Raw genomic sequence first — 23017 nt, 5'->3', positions numbered from 1 at the left:
AGGTGCCTCATAGGCCAGATTTACATGACAATTTTTTGCTGACGTAACTATGTTGGTTAGGGGTGGACGAGGGATAATCTGTGACTGATATAGCTGTACTGGCAAAACCCCCTAGTGCAGACAGGTATATTGGCAAAATTATGCTTTTGCTGGTATAGTTCATTTTGCTCAGGGAAGCTGGAATAAGCTATACTGGCAAAATGTTGCCACTACCACCATTCTTGCTAGCAAGCATGCCTGTGCCTCTGGACACTCAGTACTGCTTCCATAAAAGGGTCCATCTCCATTCAATTTCTATTTCTTCCACACTCAACTTTAAAGGTGAAACTCAGCAGTTCACAGAAGCCTCGCATACTTGTGTGGAGTAGGGCTGCAGCATTTGGAATTGTTCCTTTCACTTTCAGTGGGAGGGGAAGACTTCACATAGGCTATCATTCTGCATCCTGCCAAGTTTCATTTGTAAAGCTGGGTGTGGAAGAAAAAGAAACAAACTAAGTTTCATTTGCTATCGTGACTCATTTCAAATGTCTGACTATTCTCTTGGAGATACCGTAATGCATGTGTGTTGTGAGGGTGTTTCAGGTCGTAGTTCCTGCTGAATTCTGTAGCAGAATTTTGCAAGAAGTTTGATCAGAATTAATGTGGGATGGGTAAAGTGAAACTGTGTGCCTGCATTTAAGTGTGATGACCCAGAATGGATGTCTAGTTTCCAGTTTGCACCAAACTCCAAGTGAACTGGCCTTCACCTCTATGAGCCAGCCTTCCATTACTCAGCCCCCGGCAACAGGCTTATATACATTTTGTCCAGTTAGTGCGAGTTTTACCCGAGTAAGAACTGCTGCATCTCAACCAGGGACTTCGCCTTCTTCAGCTCACTTAATATATATAAATAAAATTACACCGAATAGTTTCTAAAGTTCTCCTCTGTTGTTCTAGCACTGATATAGCTTCACTGATCCTAACAATTGCAGGAGCACTAGTGTAGACTATGCACAAGGTGTTTTTGCCAATGTGTTGTCTAGACTTTCTCTGATCAGAGTTAAATGATGTGGTGGTAGAAATCTCCAGTGATAGCAAAGTTGCTAATTCCCCACATGTGGTGCTATAGTAGGGTTACCATATGTCCGGTTTTTCCCAGACATGTCCGGCTTTTTGGTAATCAAACCCCCATCCGGGGGGAACTGCCAAAAAGCCGAACATGTCCGGGAAAATACAGGCCGGGCACTTCCCCTCCCGCGGCTGCTCTGCTCCTACCCTGACTCTTCGGCTCTGTTTAAGAGCCGAGCTGCCCGAGCGCTACCGGCTTCGGGCAGCCCCCTTGCCTCCGGGCCCCAGCCGCCGGCCAGACACTCCCCCCCCGGGGCTCCGGCAGCGCAGGGTCCGGAGGCATGGGGGCTGCCCGAACCCGGTAGCCTTCAGCCGACAGCCAGACACTCCCGGTCCCGATTCAAACCAGCCCAGTGGCTGGTTTCGATTTTCTACGTTTCAGCTGCTCAGGGTTCTATCCCCAGCGCGAGCCGCCCGTTTCCCCGAAATGACGTCGATGGGAGGGCGTGGTTAGAACGTGGCCCGCCCGGGCCTCGGTGTGCAGCGAGCGTAGTGCGCCCGCAAGGATGGGTTTTGTTTACGGCCAGCAGCTGAGCAGTGCCAGGCCGCTGTGTAGAGCTGCGCGCTATGGAGGAGCAAAGAGCAGCTGCAGCGGCAAATGCCTCTGTGTGCTGGCGTGCTGCCGCCCCTTCAGGATTCAGGTAGGTGGGTGCATGTCGCCATTGCATCCATAGGCGGTGCAGCAAGCCAGGGAACTTCTTACAGAAGAAAGCAGCCTGCAGCTCTCTTTAGTCAGAGTGCACTCGGGGCTAATGCACGAACCCATCGCCTTCCCCCCCCCCTTATTCCCGCAGAATGAAAGGTAGAGAGAGAGCCCAGAGATCGCCTTCCCAGAGCCACCCCTACTGCAACTCCCGCATTCGGCAGGGCTGCGTTGCATTGAAGGATGTGTTTCTTTAGGGGCCCCAATTCCACCTTCGTTGGACACCCAAAACTTCCATGAAGCTAGTGGGGGTGCTCAAGGAATGCAGGGGAGGGTCCATGTTGCTTTTAAGGGAAGGGCTGTTATATTCAACATTTGCAAAATAACGGGTGCAGTTATAAGTATTTTAGAGGCTTGCCTGCATGTGGGGTGAATTATGAGGCCATCTTTGCTCTTTCACCTGGGGGCTGGACTGTGTGTGCTTTGTGGTGCCCTCATGTAAAGAGTACTTAAAAAGAGGGACTGATTGTATGGATTTGTGTTTAAAAGTGGGGGGACTCGTTTAGTGCAGTCTGGAAATGAGCACATTTTCTAATGGAGTTGGACCCCTTTCCACACTGGGATTAAGTCTTTTACTGTTGCACCAGGAAGCTGCTTTTTGATCTCTCTGTGAACTGAGAAGTTTTTTGTTTAAAAAGTAGAGTGAATGGTCTCTGCACTTTGGTAATAGCTTATCCTGGTAATGTTTGTTTTTCTTTTAATCCTTTTCTTGGCTGTTTGTTCCAAAACAAACTAGCAGTTTTGCAATATTGCAAAAATAGATAATTGAGGTTTATTGCAAGTGGTAAAAGGTTTCCAAATCTCCTGGAAAATATGTTAGTAGGAGTCCAATGGTTTTCCCATGGGTCTGTGAAAACAGATACATTGGACTCTTCAGAGCTGAATATAGTCTAAGCATAGGCGAGGGAGCCAGGATTTGTAGAGTTGTATTCCCAGCTCTGATATTGACTCACTGGTCTTGTCTACACCAGGGAAATCTTGCAGAGATTTCTCACTATCGCTTATACTAGTTCAGCTCCGCCAGCAGGACTGGGAAACCTTGTATAAACAGCTACCTGCGTTTCAAGTACCCTGTTGATCTTTTCTTCGCTGGATCACATCTTGTGGTGCTTAAAGTGTGATGGGAACTGGTGGCTGTTCTACACTAGGATTCTCAAAGTTGCTGTCCCCCTTCCTCCCCCTTCATGGTTGTAAACCAGAGTTAACAATTTGTAGTATTTCCCTAATGGAGACAGGAAATGCTAGATAAATACAAAGTTGCTTATTAGAGTGTAACTCTGGTTTATGTACACAGCCATCCTCCTGGAGATAAGACATGCTATTGCCCTTGTTACAGGGAGGAAGAGGCGATAACTTGGAAATTAAAAGGAAAAATCCTATTCTGTTACAATGATAGGATAACACTACTTTGGATAATATGTAGGACCAAATTCAACACAGGTGTAAAAAAGTAATTATTAACTTAAGGGAGGTCCATGCCACATATGATAGTGGTAAGTTTGGCTTGGGAGGGGAGGAGGAAGAATGTGAAGCACAGATCTATCTTTTTAAATAAACCCACAATGGCTCTTGGCTTGTTCTGTGACAAAGAACTACACCATTAAATTAATCAGATACACATTTAATTCTTGTATTTAAATGGTGGAGCTGCAATACTGTGAATTTTACTAGTACACCTCTACCTCGATATAACACTGCCCTTGGGAGCCAAAAAATCTTACCGCGTTATAGGTGAAACCGCATTATATTTAACTTGCTTTGATCCACCGGAGTGCGCACCCCCCCCCCCAGAGCACTGCTATATCATGTTATATCGGGTCGCGTTATATCGAGGTAGGGGTGTATTATCTTGTAAAGTGTTATAAGTTTTCAAGGGGCTTCCCAAGATGTGTTATTAGACAGGTACTTGTCCTGTGGAGTTTATAGTCTAAATGGGATGAATACAACTTAAATAATTAAAAGACAGGGTAGGAGCATAGAGTCGTAACTGATCTGTGGTGGATCAGGGTTTCCCACATCTAAAGCCCCATTCATCCAGTAATCTCAAAGGGACAGATGTGATACCTTCACTCATACTGAGTAGTATCTTACTCTGTGACTAGTTTCCTAGATTTCACGGTTAGAGCCCTGTGAAAAATCACAATTTCACGGACTGGGTGGAAATAGTGAACTTAGCCCAAGACATGCTGTTGGCAAAATTGTGGGAGGTGGAAGCGGGCATCTGTGCTCTCTGGTCTCAAGCTCCGTGCAGCTGCTAGTTTGCATTCTAAGCTGCAGCTGCGGCACTGGCTACTTGTGCCTCGCATAAAACCAGCTCCCAATTCTTCTCTCGCCCACCCCGAACTACTGCTCCAACTAACGCTGCTGTTCACTACAAGCTATACCCAGCATAAGATCGATGTGCAAGGATGCCCACTTCCACTTCCCTGATGTTGGAAAAATCATAGCAGTTCAGGAGGGACTTGGTGGCCGTGCATATTCTGTGAAAATGGATACTTTACTTGTGCTGCTGCCTGTGAATTTAAAAAATAAATCTGTGATTTTTCACAGTTCTTACATGATGTAAGGTCCTGGCATGGTTTCAGAGCTACCTGCACCTCTGTTCCTTTGCTGTCTCTCTGAGTGCAGCCCCGCAAGTGTCAACCTTTACTTCTCTATCATGGGGTGGAATTCCATGATAGAGAATTCTATCATGGAATTCCATGCACCAGGCTCTGAGCTACAGTACCCTGTGTATTGACTGTGCTCACACAGCGGGTATGACAGGTCCAGCACCTGCAGTTCTTCTCTTCAGGAGTGTATGTGTGTATAGTGGTCAGACAGCACTCTTAAAACCAAATTGTTGTTTAACAGTAGGAACAAAGCATTTAGAGAAGAAGACTTTTGAAATAGTCTACATAAATGTCTATCTTATCTAAGACTTACCATCCCTCATGGTATCTTCTGCAGACACTCCAGCAGGTCCTGAGGATTACTCTGATTTTTCCTCTTGAGGGAGTCCATTTTTCAACTCTTATAGTGCTTTTCAATCTTCAGGTTCCCAGATCTTGGCTCTACTCATTAAAACCAGTTTTGTAAATTGGCTGGAGTCAGGAGATTGAATTGTCAAAATTAATAGTTCGGGCATTGTCTTTTAACAGCTCTTAAGTGTTTGCTGAGAAGTGGCTTATCTTCAGCCATTTTGATTCCTTCCTGCTTGTTTTCCTTACCGCACCCATCTTAAACTAAACTGGTATTTATGCAGTAAACATCTCAATAAGCAGGTCAACACACAGTATTCATAATTTAGTGCAGAGCAGCTCCAAATCAGTCATAGGTGCTATTTAGCATATGTAGAGATATCACAAGCTAGTTTTTCATCAGTAGATCTCAGCAATTCCCAAAATCCCTGTGAGACTGGGAAGTGCTATTACCCCCATATTACAGATGAGGAATTGAGACACAGAGAGGCTAAGTGATTTGCCCAAACTCACACAGAAAGTCAGTGGCGGAACAGGGAATTTAATCTGGGTCTCCCAAATTCTATGCTAGAGCCCTAATCACTAAACCATCCTTCCCGTCCTTTAAGAACTAGTAACAAAGATGATTTGTGGTTTAACAGGGGATCTGAAGGCATCTGTCTGCCACTAACTGCTTTTGCTTTCATCTTTCCTTATTGTTTTGCTTTCCCCTCACTCATTGTCTTCCCTGTCTGAAAATCAACTAAATATCTATCTAGTATTTATTTTTTTGCATTTTAGTTGTGCCTGGAGCCCTGACAGAGATTGAGGTCCCGTTGCACTAAGCACTAAATACACAGCGTAAGAGACGTGACCTGCCCTGAAGATCTGACAGTCTAAACAGACACAACAGATAAAAGGTGGGAGAAAGGAAGATGATTATCCAAGTTGTACAGATGGAAAGGAGAGACTAAGTGATTTGCCCAGGGTCACACAGGATGGCTGTACCAAAGCTGGACATTGAGCCCAGATGTTCTTGAGTCCCAGTCCAGTGCCTCAACCTCCAGGCTGTTTTTCATCTCAAAATCCCTTATGCCCCCTATCGCTCTGATTTCTGTGACCCCAACCATCCCTCCCATTGTTAATTTCCCAGATAACACCTAGGACAGTGGTGGGCATTTTGCTGATATTGACCATCCGCAGGCACGGCCCCCCCGCAGCTCCCAGTGGCCGCAGTTCGCCATTCCAGGCCAATGGGAGCTGCGGGAAGCAGCGGGCTGCAAGGACAGCTAATAGGTTATGTTGTGGTATGAGAAATGTCCAAATGATGTACCTCTTTCCAGATGAATCTTTGTTTAAAACTGAGCTGCAAAGAAAGTGGGCGGGGCAAAAAGTAGGGTTATGCTCAGGAGGGCTGGAACCATTGTGTAGTGGTGATGCTGAGAGCCATTGAACCAAACTGTAAACCCTGTATATGCTGGAATCCACTTCAAGCCAGGGGGTGCAGCAGCACCCCTAGTTCCAGCACCTATGGTTATGCTATTATTTTTCTTGTTCTGTTTTACATTAGGAATTCAAATTTTGTCTGACTTGGAAGAGTCTGTGGTGACTGGAGAACTAGTAAAATGGTGTTGCAGGATTTTTAGTAGGGCTGTCAAGTGCTTAAAAAAATTAATCATGATTAATCATGCGATTAATCGCACTGTTAAACAATAATAGAATACCATTTATTTAAATATTTTTGGATGTTTTCTACATTTTCAATATATTGATTTCAATTACAACACAGAATACAAAGTATACAGTGCTCACTTTATTTTTGATGACAAATATTTGCACTGTAAAAAAACCAAAAGAAATACACCTCTAACCCGATATAACACAAATTCAGATATAACGCGGTAAAGCAGTGCTCCGGGGGGGCGGAGCTGTGCACTCCGGCGGATCAAAGCAAGTTCGATATAACACGGTTTCACCTATAACACGGTAAGATTTTTTGGCTCCCGAGGACAGCGTTATATCAGGGTAGAGGTGTAGTATATTTCAATTCACCTAATACAAGTACTGTAGTGCAATCTCTTTATCATGAAAGTTGAACTTACAAATGTAGAATTATGTACAAAAAGTAACTGCACTCAAAAATAAAACAATGTAATATTTTAGAGCCTATAAGTCCACTCAGTCCTACTTCAGCCAATCGCTCAGACAAACAAGTTTGGTTACAATTTGCAGGAGATAATGCTGCCCACGTCTTGTTTACAATGTCACCTGAAAGTGAGAACAGGCGTGTTTGCATGGCACTGTTGTAGTCGGCATAGCAAGATATTTATGTGCCAGATGCGCTAAAGATTCAGATGTCGCTTCATGCTTCAACCACCATTCCAGAATACATGCGTCCATGCTGATGATGGGTTCTGCTTGATAATGATCCAAAGCAGAGCGAACCGACGCATGTTCATTTTCATCATCTGAGTCAGATGCCACCAGCAGAAAGTTGATTTTCTGTTTTGGTGGTTCGGATTCTGTAGCATCCACGTCAGAGTGTTGTTCTTTTAAGACTTCTGAAAGCATGTTCCACACCTCATCCCTCTCAGATTTTGGATGGCACTTCAGATTCTTAAATCTTGGGTCGAGTGCTGTAGCTATTTTTAGAAATCTCACATTGGTACCTTCTTTGCGTCTTGTCAAATCTGCTGTGAAAGTGTTCTTAAAACGGACAACATGTGCTGAGTCATTATCCGAGACTGCTATAAAATGAAATATATGCAGAATGTGGTTAAAACAGAACAGGAGACATACAGTTCTCCCCCAAGGAGTTCAGTCACTAATTTAATTAACGCATTAATTTTATCGAGCATCATCAGCATGGAAGCATATCCTCTGAAATGGTGGCCGAAGCATGAAAGGGCATACGAATGTTTAGCCTCTCTGGCATGTAAATACCTTGCAACGCTGGCTACAAAAGTGCCACGCGAATGCCTGTTCTCACTTTCAGGTGACATTGTAAATAAGAAGCAGTCAGCAGTATCTCCTGTCAATGTAAACAAACTTGTTTGTCTTAGCGATTGGGTGAACAAGAAGTAGCCCGAGTGGACTTGCAGCCTCTAATGCAGGGGTCGGCAACCTTTGGCATGCAGCTCGCCAGGGTAAGCACCCTGGTGGGCCAGGCAGGTTTGTTTACCTGCCGTGTCTGCAGGTTCAGCCAATCGCGGCTCCCACTGGCCGCAGTTCGCCGTCCCAGGCCAATGGGGGCGGTGGGACGCCGCGGCCAGCACATCCCTCGGCCCGTGCTGCTTCCTGCAGCCCCCATTGGCCTGGAGCGGTGAACCGCAGCCAGTGGGAGCCGCGATCGGCCGAACCTGTGGACGCGGCAGGTAAACAAACCGGCCCGGCCCGCTGGGGGCTTACCCTGGCGAGCTACATGCCAAAGGTTGCGGACCCTTGCTCTAATGTTTTACATTATTCTGTTTTTGAGTGCAGTTATGTAACAAAAAAAAATTACACTTTCATGATAAAGCAATTTCACATCACACAGGTACTGTAGTGCATGGAAATATACGATTTCTTTTGTTTAGCATTTTACAGTGTAAATATTTGTAATAAAAATAATATAAAGTGAGCACTGTACACTTTGTATTCTGTGTTGTAATATAAATCAATATATTTGAAAATGTAGAAAAACATCCAAAAATATTTAATAAATGTTGATTGGTATTCTGTTGTTTAACAGTATGATTAATCGCAATTAATTTTTTTAATCACCGTTAATTTTTTTGTTAATCGCGTGAGTTAACGGCGATTAATCAACAGCCTTAATTTTTAGTTTTTATTTTTATTTTAAAAAATCTCAACCACTTATTGAAAAAGCCCACTTATTTAACAAATTAAATAATTTAGTAAATGACTAACATTTTAGATAGAATATGTCTTTAATAAAGATTCAGTACCCTTATTCTTTCAACTAAAACACGAACTAGTGAAATACATGCTTTGAGATATACAGCAGTTTTTCCCACAATACTGGGGAAGATCAGACTGGATAATCTTGATATTTCTAAGGTACTAAACAAGCAGAAATTAACTTGATTATTATTATTATTTTGGCTGGGAGGAGAGGTACATTTAGCATTGGAGAGATCAGAATCTTTTGGGTCATGCACTTTCATACACGATAAAACAAAAGAGCACAAGCCTAATTTTTAATAGAATCTTTGCAAGTCACATTAAAGAATGCAACACAATGCTGAGTTGGATGTGAATAATTAATTTAGCTGTGAAAGGACTAGAATTGTTGCTTCCTTTTCAGGGCAAAAAAAGTTAGCTAAGTTATTGTTGTAGGATCCTAAAGTCATGGTCATCCCTAGACAGAGGAAAAATAATACTTGGCACTTAAATTGCGGTGTCTGTACATCCTCTTGAAAATGAGCACTAATGTACTGACTGATACTGCAGGTAATAGTGTGAGTATGGACTGTCATGCATGTGCAAGTCATGCTGCTGTCATGCACAGGATCAGGGACTATGTATTTGGGATTGGGCTGCCCGTGGCCCAGCACTTTTTTCAGGTGGATAGCTCTGTCAACACACATGTGGGATAACAACACAATTTCCCTACCGGCACATGCTTTCCTCCTACCCCCATGTCTTGATATTCCTTTACTTTTTAGCTTGTGTGTCTGGGTTGATTTTTGAATTACGGTATTACCTCAGAGTTACGAACGCCTCGGAAATGGAGGTGATTCGTAACTCTGAACAAAACATAATGGTTCTTTCAAAAGTTTACAGTTGAACATTGACTTAGTACAGCTTTGAAACTTTACTATGCAGAAGAAAATGCTGCATTTAACTGTCTTAATTTAAATGAAACAAGCACAGAAAGTTTCCTTACCTTGTCAAATCTTTTTATTAAAACTCCCCCCCCCCCCTTTTTTTTTAGTAGTTTACATTTGAGACAGCACTGTACTGTATTTGCTTTATTTATTTTTTTGTTTCTGCTGACTGCATACTTCCGGTTCCAAATGAGGTATGTGGTTGACCTCTGGTGTTTATAACTCTGAGGTTCTACTGTATTGTGTGTGATGTGGAAGTGGGAGGGTGGACAAAGCCAGTCAAAGAATAGTCGTGGACTGCCAGGAGCCACCCAGGGGCCCTGCATGTTACATATTTGCACAGAATCTCAAAAAATTTAGATCTTCTCAAGATTATGGGTGAGTTTTGGGCTGATAAACACCAGCTAACACATTTTTAAAGGTATTTTAAATAGCAATTAAAGTGTGCTCCCTAACACTTTTTTTTAAATTTTTTTTTTTGCTAGCCTAAACAGGAGAGAAGGCCCTGTCCAAACTTGACAAGTCTATTTTTCCTGTGCCTGAAATTTTCATTTGTTTGAGTCACAACTAGATAGTCTGTCAGTGTTTCTCAAACTGGGGTCGCCTTTGTGTAGGGATAGCCCCTGGTGGGCCGGGCCGGTTTGTTTACCTGCCCTGTCCGCAGGTCCGGCCAATCGTGGCTCCCACTGGCCACGGTTCGCTGCTCCGGGTCAATGGGAGCTGCTGGAAGCGGCGTTGGCCAAGGGACGTACTGGCTGCCGCTTCCAGCAGCTCCCATTGGCCTGCAGCGGCGAACTGCAGCCAGTGGGAGCCGCGATCGCCCGGACCTGCGGACGGGGCAGGTAAACAAACCGGCCCGGCCCGCCAGGTGCTTTCCCTACACAAGCGGCGACCCCAGTTTGAGAAACACTGGTCTATGTCTACATTAAACGTTACATGCACCACAATGGCATAGCCACAGCGTTGCAGCTACGCCGCTGCAGTGTAGACGCTTCCTATATCGATGTAGTTAATGCATCTCTCTGAGGGGCAGTAGCTGGGTCAACTGAAGAATTTTTCTGTTGATCTTGCTGTGCCTACCCTTGGGGTAAGGGCGACCTAACCATGGCACTCAGGCATGGAATTTTTCACAACCCTGAGCGACATAGCTAGGGGCGGTTTAATTTTTAAGTGTAGACCAGGCTTAAGTGCCAGCATTATGAGCCAGAATGTTGGAACATCACAGGTGCAAAAATAACAGTACATTCTGCAATTTTAAGATTTTTTTGCCATCTTTACCATTTAATGCGGAGCCAAATCACATTTTTTAAAAAAAGTTCTATTTTGTTTTCTGACTTTTCGCACACAACAACTATTTCAATGCAGGCTGAAAGCTTCTTTGTGCAGCATCCAGGGAACAAAGTGTAAAGGGCTGCAACCTCCTTTGGGTGGTTTTTGGGACCTTTCAGTGCAACAGTAACATTCGATGGGCCTGATGTTAGTGCATTCCATCTGTCTGTGGAGAAGACTCCATCTTTCTGCCTGACAGCTGCAGTGTTTGCTTTCGGAAGGAAGAGAGGCTGCTTCTTTGGCAAATGTTCGTGTAGCCTGTTGGAATGGGTTTATTTTCTTTCTCTCTGAATGCTGTTGAAGGTGTTGGCAGTCACTCTTCTACAGTTTGATTGTTTGTGTTTTCTGCTGACGTGGTGATGTCTGTCTTTGAGGACAGGGGTAAGAAGTTGCATTCTTTTTGCATGACAGGAAGGGTGACCACAAAGACTTCTGGATGATGAATTTCCTCAGGCTGGGAGAGAGGCTTCTCGTTTCCCACCATTGCTGATAACGTTATCATCCAGATGTAAATAACATCTCCCCTCCCCCAAAACATCTTTCATTTAAAAAAAAGAAAAAAAAATATGTGTAGCCCTGCTCCCTGGATTTTGGAGGAAGTGACATGCCTTAGGGAGAAAAGGCACTTTCTCCCTAGCAGCTGTCGCTATAAGGTGAAGCTTCTAGATAAACTTGCAACAGCAGCATTAAGTTAACCACATTACATAATGTAGATTGCTATTCTAGTTTTTCTCATTAAATAAGTAGCTTAACATATTGTTTGTCTTACAAAATGTATAACCCCAGAACATGCAGGCTCAACAATGTGTCTGGGCCTTTAACTTTCACATTTCCTGATTATCGGATCCAGTTCTCAGTATTGCTAACCCCAAAAGTTCAAAAATCACAAGTCAGGCCTCCAAAAAAAAAAAAAAAGAAGATTGGCTTAAAGAGGATGTTATTTAAAAAAAATTAATTGAGCCTTTAGGATTCACTCTGATCAGTTTCAAGTTTTTCTCCACAACCACAAGGCTCCCTCTCCACCTCCTCTCCCCCCCCCCACCCCAAAAAAAAAAGAGAGAGAGAAAATTGGGACTTTCATGTAATCACATCTCCAGGAACTGGTGAAACACCAAATATCATGAGAGTCTCAACAGAATCCAAAGACTTGGCAACACTGAAGTCAATGGGAGCTTTGCCCTTTGATTCAATAGGAATAGGATCAGACCTTAGTGATTTTACTATTGTATACAATACTTAGGTCCAGATCCTGTAAACACTTACACACATGCTTAATTTTGCTATAATGAGTAGTCCCATTGAGTTCATTGGGTCTCTTCACAGTAGAAAAGTTAAGCCCATTCTTAATTATTTTCAGGATCAGGGTCTTGATATTAGATTGATGTAGTTATTTGCATTCAATTATTCTGAAAGCATGGAGAAGGGTCTCTGTGGCTTCCCTGCCCCCAGACCTCTGTATTTCTGTGACTTAAGGAAGATTTCCACCCGGTGAGGGACTTGGTATTTCCCCAGCAGGAAAGCCAAGGCCTTTGCCAGCAGGAAAGCCAAGGCCTTTGGTTACTTATGATTGTATGTTCTTATGGTTCTGATTTTGCCCATTTATGTTGCATGAAATAAATAATTATGCTCATTCAAGCCAGAATAATAGATTATATCTTTGTTATGAACTCTTATGAATGGAGAGATATTTAGCTTTCTTTGAGAGAGAATTAAGCTTCAGGAAGAAGTTAGAGCAATATGTTTTATGTAGCAATTGGCAGTTAGTTCAGTGGTTCTGTTTCAATAAGCACTCAGCTGTCAAATTTTGATATCCAAACTTCTTGGCTCTTGTGCCCAGCCTTGCTCCCAATGACGTCAACAGCAATCATCCCATTGATTTCATTAGTATCTGTTTTAGGCCCTTGGCTGGCAAGGTCAAAAGAATAGGCTTTGCCACAAGCTTTTTAGTTCTGCTTCTGGTTGTGCTGGAGTAGTGCATGAAGAGACTCTTTTGCTGTATTTCATCACTACTTCTTCTGGACAGAATCCAGAAATGCAGGAGATCACAAAAATTAAAAACTGGCCAGAGGAAGATGGTAAAATTATTGCAAATGCCAAACAATGGTTAATGTCGAGGAATACATTTTGGGTCAGCTCTACCGAGTAGATTGAAACCAAAGGGAGAGCTCTGATCTCCACACCTTCCCCTTCTCCAGCTGGGCTGATGAGAGTGAAGTCTCCATTTGCTTTTCACGCAGGAAGGATAGTTGTGTTCCTCTCAGCCTCTTGACTTTAACTGGTCAGTCTCCCATTCTTTACATTTACTGTTTTTCTTTCTGGGGGAATTTCACTTATGCTGGAGTAAATCAGGAGTAACTTACAGTAGTGTAAAATGGTGCAAGTGAGATCAGAATTGGGTCCTACAGACCAGCATACTTCCTCTTTCATTTTCTTGTCTTGTGAAAAGAGGTTAAAATTTCTGTTGGTTTCTAAATTTGATCTTTCTTGTGATAAATGCTGTAATCATTATACTCATGTTTGGTTGTCGTCCCCCCCCCCTTCTTTCTAATTGTATTTTATTAGAAAAATCAGTAACAAAAAGCAAACAAATGTTGTAACCAAAGATCTTTCACTATATTGTTCCATAACATGTCTGTGAAACTTGGTTGTAGTGTTGATTTTTATTTTAAACGGACCTAAAATAATAACCAAATTTAATTCTGGGCAAAAGCCAGAGACCCCACCCTCACTACAATCTCCACCTTAATTCTTGAAAAAACAACAACAGTCAAAGTCCACCCTTGATAAGATGAGCTATATCAAGCGTTATATGTACTCTGATCAACACAGAACCAAACACACATGCACAATGCATATTAAGAAAACATCTCGGTAGCTGAACCTGTTTCAGAATATATTTTTCTTCCTGTAATCATTTTTTACTTGCTCCTGATGTTAAAGGGATACACGTGGATTAAAAATCATAGATTAAAATTGAAAGAATTGAAAAAGTCTAAGGATTTTTTTTGTAACATAGGTAAGAATTTGGTTTTTAAAATATTACTCGTTTTTATTATTTACACAGTTTATTGCTTTTTTAATATTTTTTTTGCAGCTTGGGAAATGAAACTAAGGTTCCATCTTCACTATGAATGCATCTGTTTCTCTGATTTGTGTCTAAGGCTTTAGCATAATTCTAGAAACTTGGTTAGGTCCTATCCACTGCGTTTCCTTTGTCTAAAAAATCTGTTACCTTTTCAAAGAAGATCAGGTTGGTTTGGCATGATTTGCCTTTTGTAAAACCATGTTGTATTTTGTCCCAGTTACCATTGACCTCAATGTCCTTAACTACTTTCTTCTTCAAATTTTTTTCCAAGACCTTGCATACTACAGATGTCAAACTAACAGGCCTGTAGTTACCCAGATCACTTTTTTTTCCTTTCTTAAAAATAAGAACTATGTTAGCAATTCTCCAGTCATACGGTACAACCCCTGAGTTTACATATTCATTTAAAAAATCTTGCTAATGGGCTTGCAATTTCATGTGCCAGTTCCTTTAATATTCTTGGATGAAGATTATCTGGACTCCCCGATTTAGTCCCATTAAGCTGTTCGAGTTTGGCTTCTACCTCAGATGTGGTAATGTCTTACCTTCATATCCTCATTCCCATTTGTCATCCTGCCATTATCTCTAAGCTCCTCATTACAGACTGAAGCAAAGTATTTGTTTAGATATTGGGCCATGCCTAGATTATCCTTAACCTCCACTCCATCCTCAGTGTTTAGCGGCCCACTTCTTCTTTCTTTGTTTTCTTCTTATTTATATGGCTATAGAAACTTTTACTATTGGTTTTAATTCCCTTTGCAAGGTCCAACTCTACATGGTTTTTGGCCTTTCTCACTTTATCCCTACACGTTCTGACCTCAATATGGTAGCTTTCCTTGTTGATCCCTCCCATCTTCCACTCCTCGTAGGCTTTCTGCTTTTTCTTGATGCAAGATTTCCAAACTGATAGGAATGATTAGCAACACTTTTTTGTTTATTGGTAGTTCATTCTTGGGAAAGGATTTTACTTGAAGCTTCAAAACTTGCTTTTCTCTTTCACTTTTGAGATTTTATTTTTTTATTTTTTATTTTTTTGGAAGTAACATTTCTCAAAGTAAATGTTTTTGGTTTTAATGTTTTTGAATCCCTTCTCCCCAAACATGTTGGATGTTGTGACTATTTTAATTTCTCTGTGTAAGTAATTTTGTTTTGCAATTTAAATTGCAAAAATGATTCTGGTTCCTGTCATTGTCCCCTTTATGTTCCCTCGGCGTGTTTGTTACCCCCTTTTCTTGTATCTTGTCTTAAATTAGATTTTGATCTCTTCTGAGCTGGGTATATCTCTTGTGTTTGTATGATAATGTTTTCAGGCTGTAGTCAGATTGTTATGCAGTTTTGCTGTGTAATTGTCTGCCTAACTGTATAACCAGAAAAGCTGGTCAAACCCCAGGAGAATTAACAGGTTTTTTGTTTTTTTCAGAAATGTTTCCTGTTTTTTCAACCAACTAAAATTAAACTTTCAATTTGATTTTTTTTAACCAATTCTGTAGTTGTCTCAGTTTTTTCCAGTGTATGTATATGTGTGTGTCCATTTAAATAAATTAGTTTAAATACCATTTTTAAAAATAAGATTCCAACAAGATTTGAGAAATGTACCAAGCACCTACCAGCCAAAGGACTAAATCTGCTAGCCAAAGGTTGAGACAAAAATTAAGAGGGTAAATTTCAAGTCAGTGCTATGGTCCAAGTTCACCTCACCATCTTCAGCTGCTGGGATAGGAAAGATGGTTTTTATCTGTCCTGCTCCTAATGTCTGGTGGGAGGAGAAGTTGCTACCTAAAATGAGATTAAATTGGCTTCAGAACCAAAGTGAATTGTTGTTGCAAAAGAGAATTTGGGTCTGATCCCAAGAACATCCATAATTTTCACTGAAGTCCTTACAAGCTGGTTATCACCTCTCAGGATTAGGTCCTTTATGAAGGAAACAGGCTTATTCTTGTGATTTTTTGGGGCGGGGGGGAAGGAGGAGCACCATAGCATAGAGCTTTCATTTGTTTGTTTTGTTTTTTCCCTTTCAACTAGCATGGATCCCATGGATTATGCAGAGTTTATGAAAAAAGCTGGAAATGAGAACTTTAAAAATGGAAATTATTTCTTGGCCATCAGAAACTACGATGAAGCCATACGTGTGCTCTTTCAGTTATTCCAGTGGGGGATGTAAGTATTCAGCTAATGTATGACAGAGTAAATGATAAGAGAATTTTAAAGATAAGTGATCCAGCTATCTGAGGATAGCAGGAATCAGGAACTCTTGAGCTCTGTTTTCAAGCCCGATACTGACTCTTTTTTTTTTGTTTTTTGGCAAGCCACTTAACATCCCTGATTCATTGTTTTCCCCATCTGTAAAATGGGCATGATACTAATCAAATTACCTGAACAAGCCCAAAATAAGTTTTGAGAATTATTGTAAATTAAAATAAGCTTAATTCAATTGAATTTTACTATTTACTGTGACTTACTTATTTTTCGTTTTTTCTTTCACTCTGACTCTTTCTACTGGCATTGGGCTAGACCAGCAGTTCTCAAACTTCATTACACCGTGACCCCCTTCTGATAAGAATTACTACACTACTCTAGGAGGGAGGCCCGAAGCCTGAGCCCGCCTGAGCCCCACTGCCCCGGACTGGATGGCCAAATCCCAAGGACTTCACCCCTCAGTAAGGGGCCTGTAACCTGAGCCCCACTGCCTAGGGCTGAAGCCCTTGGGCTTAGGCTTCCTCCCTGGACAGTTGGGTTCGGGTTTCAGCTTCAGCCCCGGGCCCCAGCAAGTCTAACATCAGTCGTGGTGACCCCATTGTAATGGGGTCGCGACCCACTTTGGGAACTCCTGCTTTAAATCAAGTTTTAAGGACTTTAGTAACTCAGCCAGAAGTTACTATAGGAGTGGTTGGGCGAGGTTCTGGGGCTTGTAATGCGCAGGAGATGAGACTAGATGATCATGATTGTCCCATCTGGTCTTAAAGTCTTCGAGTCTATCTGCTGTACTTATGCTCATCCCAGCCCCCAAACACTGTAGTATCTCAGCCCCTCACACAAACTAATGAATTTATCATCTCACTATCCCTCTGAGGTAAAGAATGGAGGCATGGAGATTTTGTGACAAAGCCAGGATTGTATCTCAGCTCCTCCTCCGACCCAGTCCAATGCTTTGGTGTCTAAGTTCAGGATCTTTAGTATAAATTTTCCTAGATACTGTCTTGGTTTGGGTCAGATCCCCACCATTCAAATTATCAATATTCAAAAACCAAGTAAGAATTAAATCAATGTTCTTCCAGATCCTCAGCTGGTATAAATTCGGCTTCCCTGGGGTTATGCCAGCTCACATCAGCCAAGGATTTAGCCCTGTATTTTTAGTTAGCGTTTCTTGGTTGCTGAAGCACATTTGCTCTCCTTACCACCTGCAGGTCACACCCTCAGTGTTCCACTCAGGCCTTGGGCCTGATCGTGAACCCATCCAAATTGTTTAATTGAACCAATGTACTTTCAATATTTTCCTTCAGAGATTAAATGAAAAAAATAGAATGCAGTCATAAAATAGACTGTATTTAATGCATATCCCGAAAAGGGTGGGATAGAGTTATGGTGGCATGTATGAGCATAACTGTATTTCTTTACTTCACCTTGTAACATTAATGTTGTTTTAAAGTAGTATTTTCCCCTGTGGAATATTGCTATAAGTTATGGAATTGTGTTAACTGAATTTGCAAGATCTTTATTTTCTTTCCAGAGGATATCTTTTTGTACCATAATTCTGTTTGGTGGAATAAATTGAAGAGTTTTGTCAAATGTTTGTTCACTATAAAGTACCATTTATCTCTTTAAAATTGATTAAACATTAATGTTGCTAATTTTTGTAGGGTTTCTCAGAGAGATGTGGCTGTGTTATTGTGCAACAAATCAAATGCCTTTTACAGCCTTGGTAAGTGGGAAGAAGCATATCACTGTGCCAAGGAGAGCCTCCAGTGGGATTTGTCCTATGTTAAGGTACGGCATGTTTAATCCAACAGCTCAGCAATGCTTGCCAGCCTTATTATTCTAAACAAGATTCAAAATTAGTTTAAAAAAGATTAGTACACAAATACACCACCTTGTAAGAAGAATAATAGTAACTTCAGGGTCCCTAATCAGTAGCCGAATATATTTTTTGACATAAAAAAAAATTACAATGGCAGTTGTATTTTGAATGACATGGAACTAGCTTACCATGAACCCAGGTATAATGAAACCATAATTAAGTGTTGTAGAATGAAACTCCCATGTTGTTTCATTGCACTATGCAAATTCCAGTACAGCAAGCTGTCTTGTGAAAAATGATTTCACTATGACCCCAATTCAGTGAAGCAATTAAATGTATGCTTAAAGCCCTATGTCGAAGCCATTTAAATACTTCAACAGATACTGAAAAGTGGTACTAGATTTTTGACATAAGCACGTGTTCAAGAGTTTTGCTGCACTGTGAGAGGGTTGAAATATATTTGCTAGTTTTGTTCTTTGGTTATTTTTCAAAGTCTTGATTGAGAATTCTCTGCTTTCTTTCTAGACACTTTAATGAGCATAAACCTGTGTTTAGCCTCTCTTCCTCCCTCCTCCCCCCCCCCTTTCCCCAACAGTCTTGTGCTCGGTGTGGCTCATAGCATCATGTCAGAGCAGTAGTTTGACAGGGACTTGGTGGCCGGTTTTATGCAAGGCTTGGTAGCCAGCACTGCTACTACCTCAGCGGGGAGGTGGAGGCAATAGCAGATATCTGCGTGCAACAGTCTCATGTTTGGTGTGGCCTGTGGCCAATTTTATGCGAGGCCTAGTAGCCAGTTACACTGCCCCTTGGAACACATGCTGCAAATTGCATCGGCACGAGACCAGTATGCACGGATGCCCACCTCTGCCTCTCCGCTGTTGGAAAAAATCTCAGCAGTCTGGGGGGAACTCGGCAGTCGATTTTTATGCGAAGGAATGCAACAGTGATCTCTCATTGCCTCTGAAGAAGTGGGTTTTTTACTCACGAAAGCTTATGCCCAAATAAATGTGTTAGTCTTTAAGGTGCCTTGTTGCTTTCGCTGACTGAATCCCATGCATATATTGTGAAATTCATTACTTGGCCTGTGACACTGCTGTGAATTTTATTAAAAAAAAAATCTGTGATTTTTCTCGGGGCCCTACCAATGAGTGCCAATGTCATACACCTTTACCCCGATATAACACTGTCCTTGGAAGCCAAAAAATCTTACCGCATTATATCGAACTTGCTTTGATCTGCTGGAGTGTGCAGCCCTGCCACCCCAGTGCACTGCTTTATCGCGTTATATCCAAATTCGTGTTATATCGGGTCGCGTTATATCGGGGTAGAGGTGTATTTATTCTTACAGAATTCTTTGAGTTTGAGTGTAACGAGCTGAGAGAGTAGTATTACAACCCATACATGAGGTACATTTTGGAGCATGATTAGTAATTTGGGACTAGAAAATGATGTTTAGCTTAATAATAATTTTGTTTGCAGAAATATTTAATTTAATTTTCAAAAAATATTGGGCCTTCAGGAGACTAAAACATTATCATATTCAGATGCCCACAATATTTTACAGCTTTTTTCTGTAGATATGTGAGTAATTCTCTCAACTATTTAAAATGTTGATAACTTTTTGTATGCAGTTAGACCAGATCCTGCAAGTCTTATTCAGGGAAAACGTCCCATAGTAAAGTTACTGATAGTTTTCTGTAGGGCTTTCAGAAATGGGCTCCTAATCTCCTAAAATTAGAAGTAACAAGATTTGATGACAATTTTGTTGTTGTGTTTTTCCCACTAGGGCTACTATAGATCTGGCTATTCACTGCTGCAGTTGTCGAGAACTCGTGATGCAGTTATTACATTTTCTCGTGGTTTGACTCTTCTGTGTGGTTCTATGGACCAATCTCAAATTGCTGATTTTATAGTTGGAATCTTCACAAGTGTTAACGGTAAATTGGAATGGAGGCTTGTATTTTATTTAGACTCATTTAATAGGGACAGGACAGTTGAGGGGCTTGTGTATGGGATTTGGAGCCATTCTTCCTGGAATAGTTAATTTGGTGTCTACCGACCAGGATCAGATTTGAAAATTGTTAACATCTGATAGCTGTACAGTGGGATGGATAGTCTTAATCCTGTTTATAGATGAGGAATATCCACATTCCCAAAACACCACCACTGCCATGTAGATGAATGAGTTGTCACACACAGGTGCCCCAGTTGTGTTACAGTTAGAATTGGTTGAAATTTTTCATTAAAAAATGAAAAGTTGTGTGGAAGAGGAAAAACTTCATGAAACCATTTAAATTTTTTAAAAACTTCCTGCTAATTGAAAAAATTTGATGGAAAATGTATACAAAAACAGTTCAGGTTGTTCCTTTGCCAAGTTTAGTCAATTGTTTTTTTTTTTTTTTTTTTTTTTTAGTTTGTTGCCAATTTTGATTGGTCACCTTAGCCACGTTGAGGGATTTATTCAAAATATAAAAAATTCCTTTTTAAAAAAAGTTAGATTTAAAAAAATGGAAAAATCGTTTGAAAATAATTCTGTAGATTTAAAAAAAAATCAGTCAATTTACAACACTATTGGAAGGAAAATGTTTTCAAATGGTTGGAAATTCCCATTATTTTAGTGAGAGGGTAAAGGAGGAGAAGTGATAGTGGGTTTTAGCCAGCTCTAATTATAATATGGTTTGGTTGGGCCTCAGAAAACTTGGATAACCTGGGAGACAGCACAAAGCTGGTGAAAAAGCAAATGTTGTACTGATTTTGCAATAAAAAAAAGAAGATTGATCCTCTCAATTGCCACTTTTTAACTTTAACTACCATCCCTAGTAAAACAATGGAACAGATATCAAGAGAAACAATCACAAAATGTTTAAAAAGGAAACACAACCAAGAGCAGTATGAATCTTCCCAGGCAAACTTGCTTGCCTTTTTGGACAGAATTACAAAATTAGTGGATGTAAAGAATGCAGTAAGTTTAATTCAGAATGGCTTGGAACGAATACTGTCATGTGTATTAAAAACTGACCAAAAAACCTAAATCCAAAGCCCATTGAAAGGGAATCTTTCGATTAATTTAATGGGTCTTAGGGCTTAACAATATATGCAATGAATTTAACTAAGTGCAGTCTGGAGATTTAGGGCCTAATTTTTCTGATGTTCTGAGCACTCACAGCTCCCACTGATGTCAGCTGGAGTTATGGTTGCTCAACAGTTGTAACATGGATTGTAGTGTGGTTCAGTCTTGGCTAACGTCTCTATTAGTGACTGGGGGAAGGAATGACAGCATGTCAGTGAAATGTGCAGTTGTTACAAAAATGGGCTGAGTTGTAAACACAGTTAGGACAGAGAAAGTACCTGGAGAGTAAAAGAAATATGAGCAGAAAATCTCAAAATAAGATCACTATATAGTACATGTAAGCCAACACGTCCGGGGAAAAATAATTAGAAATGCTCACTCAGTGGGAAGCATTAATACTAAGGGAGCTGCAGTGGCAGTGAGCAGCCAATTAGACTTGAGTTTGCAATCTTTATCTGGTAGCAAAGCACCAGTTCAATTTTGGGCTGCATACTCCAAGTCATATCACAGAGCTGGAGAATAGTCCTCTACCCTGCTGGTGTGACACACCCACACAAACAAATTGTGACAAATTGAAGAGAATTTATAAATGAACATTACAAATGATTATGGAGCGGAGGTGACATGGAGGTATGGAGAACAATAAAAAGAACTGAACATGTATATCTTGGTCAAGCAAGACTTGTGGGGATATAAATTCTTCACATATATGAATGATGTAAGCACCAGGGAAGCAGAGTAATCATTTAATAATACTTAGCATTTTTACGGTATTTTCAAAGCACCATACATTAACTGATAAATTTATACAACATCCCTCTCCCCCCAGCATTTTACAGATGGGGAAGGTGAGACAGAAAGGTGAAGTGTCTTGCCTAAGGCCACAAAAAGTCCGGGAAGAGCCACGCCTAGAATTTAGGACCATCTGAATCATAATGCTGTACTGGTTTCTTCCAGCCCACGCACTTTCCTTGTCAGTGAGGCAGATCAAGGAATAGCTAGGAGTAATGAAGAAAGAGAACATTTTAGGCTTAAGATCAGGAAAAACTTATAGTGAGATGTATTAAGTTGTGGAATACTCTCCCAGAGCAAATTATAGAAAGGCCTGTGATGGCAGCAGTGGGAAGAGGGGGGAAAAAACACATGCGAAAGGATACTCGGCTTTTCCCATCCCACTAACTACTTATTTCTGTGGCAGAGTCAGACCCCTTTCTCCTAAGATCCTACATTCCCTCCTCCACTGTTGCTCAATGGTCTGGTTTACAAGCTTTGCCTGAGTGAGCCCAAGGGCATGCCATCTGGTTTCCGACAATGCCTCTCTCTCACTTGCTTCGTGCATTCTCATTCCTGTTTTAGTCAGTTTGGTCACTTACATCATTCTGTTCATACACATAAGTAGAAAAACTGGTGGAAGGTTTTAGATTTTCTTGGGCTTCAGAGATTTTTTCAAAAGCAAATGGTTAATTTCACATTGTTCGTGAAATCTGTGGCATCTTAAAATAATGCACCCTTACTAATTATTAAATAGACATCTTACTAGTATTAGTTATGTGAATTGTATGTTCTAATTTAAAATGTTTCAATGTATTAATCACTACTGAAGAACTGACCATATGAAATGAATTGCAGTACTTGGAGAGCACAGCTTGTAAAAGTTGCATGTGCTAAACACTTTTCTTAAGCTTCTTTTTTTATTTTTTTAGGTGAAAAATATATAGCACCATATTTTCTTTCCATTTTCAAGAACATTTTGGATGAAAGATTTGATGCATTAGTTTGGCAGGTGGTAATAGAAAAATTAGCCAAGAAAGGAATGTGGCAGGTAAGTTTATTGCTGTGCCAGAAATATTAGTTAATCTGATTTTTTTTCAATAATAAGCTTTAATTTTCTTAAATTGCTTTTAAAATCTGAAATTATTGTTCTCTTGTGCAAATGTCTT

The 23017-nt window shown here is 40.9% G+C and overlaps 1 protein-coding gene across 3 annotated transcripts in view; it reads left to right on the top strand.

Moving 5' to 3' along the window:
- Positions 1 to 1383: 1383 nt before the first annotated feature.
- TRANK1 (tetratricopeptide repeat and ankyrin repeat containing 1) overlaps positions 1384 to 23017 on the top strand; it is a 78720-nt gene continuing 57086 nt past the window's right edge. For 2 of the 3 annotated variants that reach the window (XM_005302686.5, XM_005302684.5), the window contains exons 1-5: positions 1384 to 1748; positions 16015 to 16149; positions 17850 to 17976; positions 19794 to 19944; positions 22781 to 22899. In XM_005302686.5, the coding sequence (XP_005302743.2) occupies positions 1675 to 1748; positions 16015 to 16149; positions 17850 to 17976; positions 19794 to 19944; positions 22781 to 22899 (606 nt within the window). In that variant the 5' untranslated portion in view covers positions 1384 to 1674. Of the gene's footprint in view, positions 1749 to 5550; positions 5670 to 16014; positions 16150 to 17849; positions 17977 to 19793; positions 19945 to 22780; positions 22900 to 23017 lie in introns of all 3 variants that reach the window. The other variant, XM_005302685.5, reaches the window with a different exon arrangement.

The sequence above is a fragment of the Chrysemys picta genome, chromosome 2 (assembly GCF_011386835.1).
Source record: "Chrysemys picta bellii isolate R12L10 chromosome 2, ASM1138683v2, whole genome shotgun sequence".
Taxonomy (NCBI): domain Eukaryota; kingdom Metazoa; phylum Chordata; order Testudines; family Emydidae; genus Chrysemys; species Chrysemys picta.
This window is presented reverse-complemented; position numbering and strand designations above follow the sequence as displayed.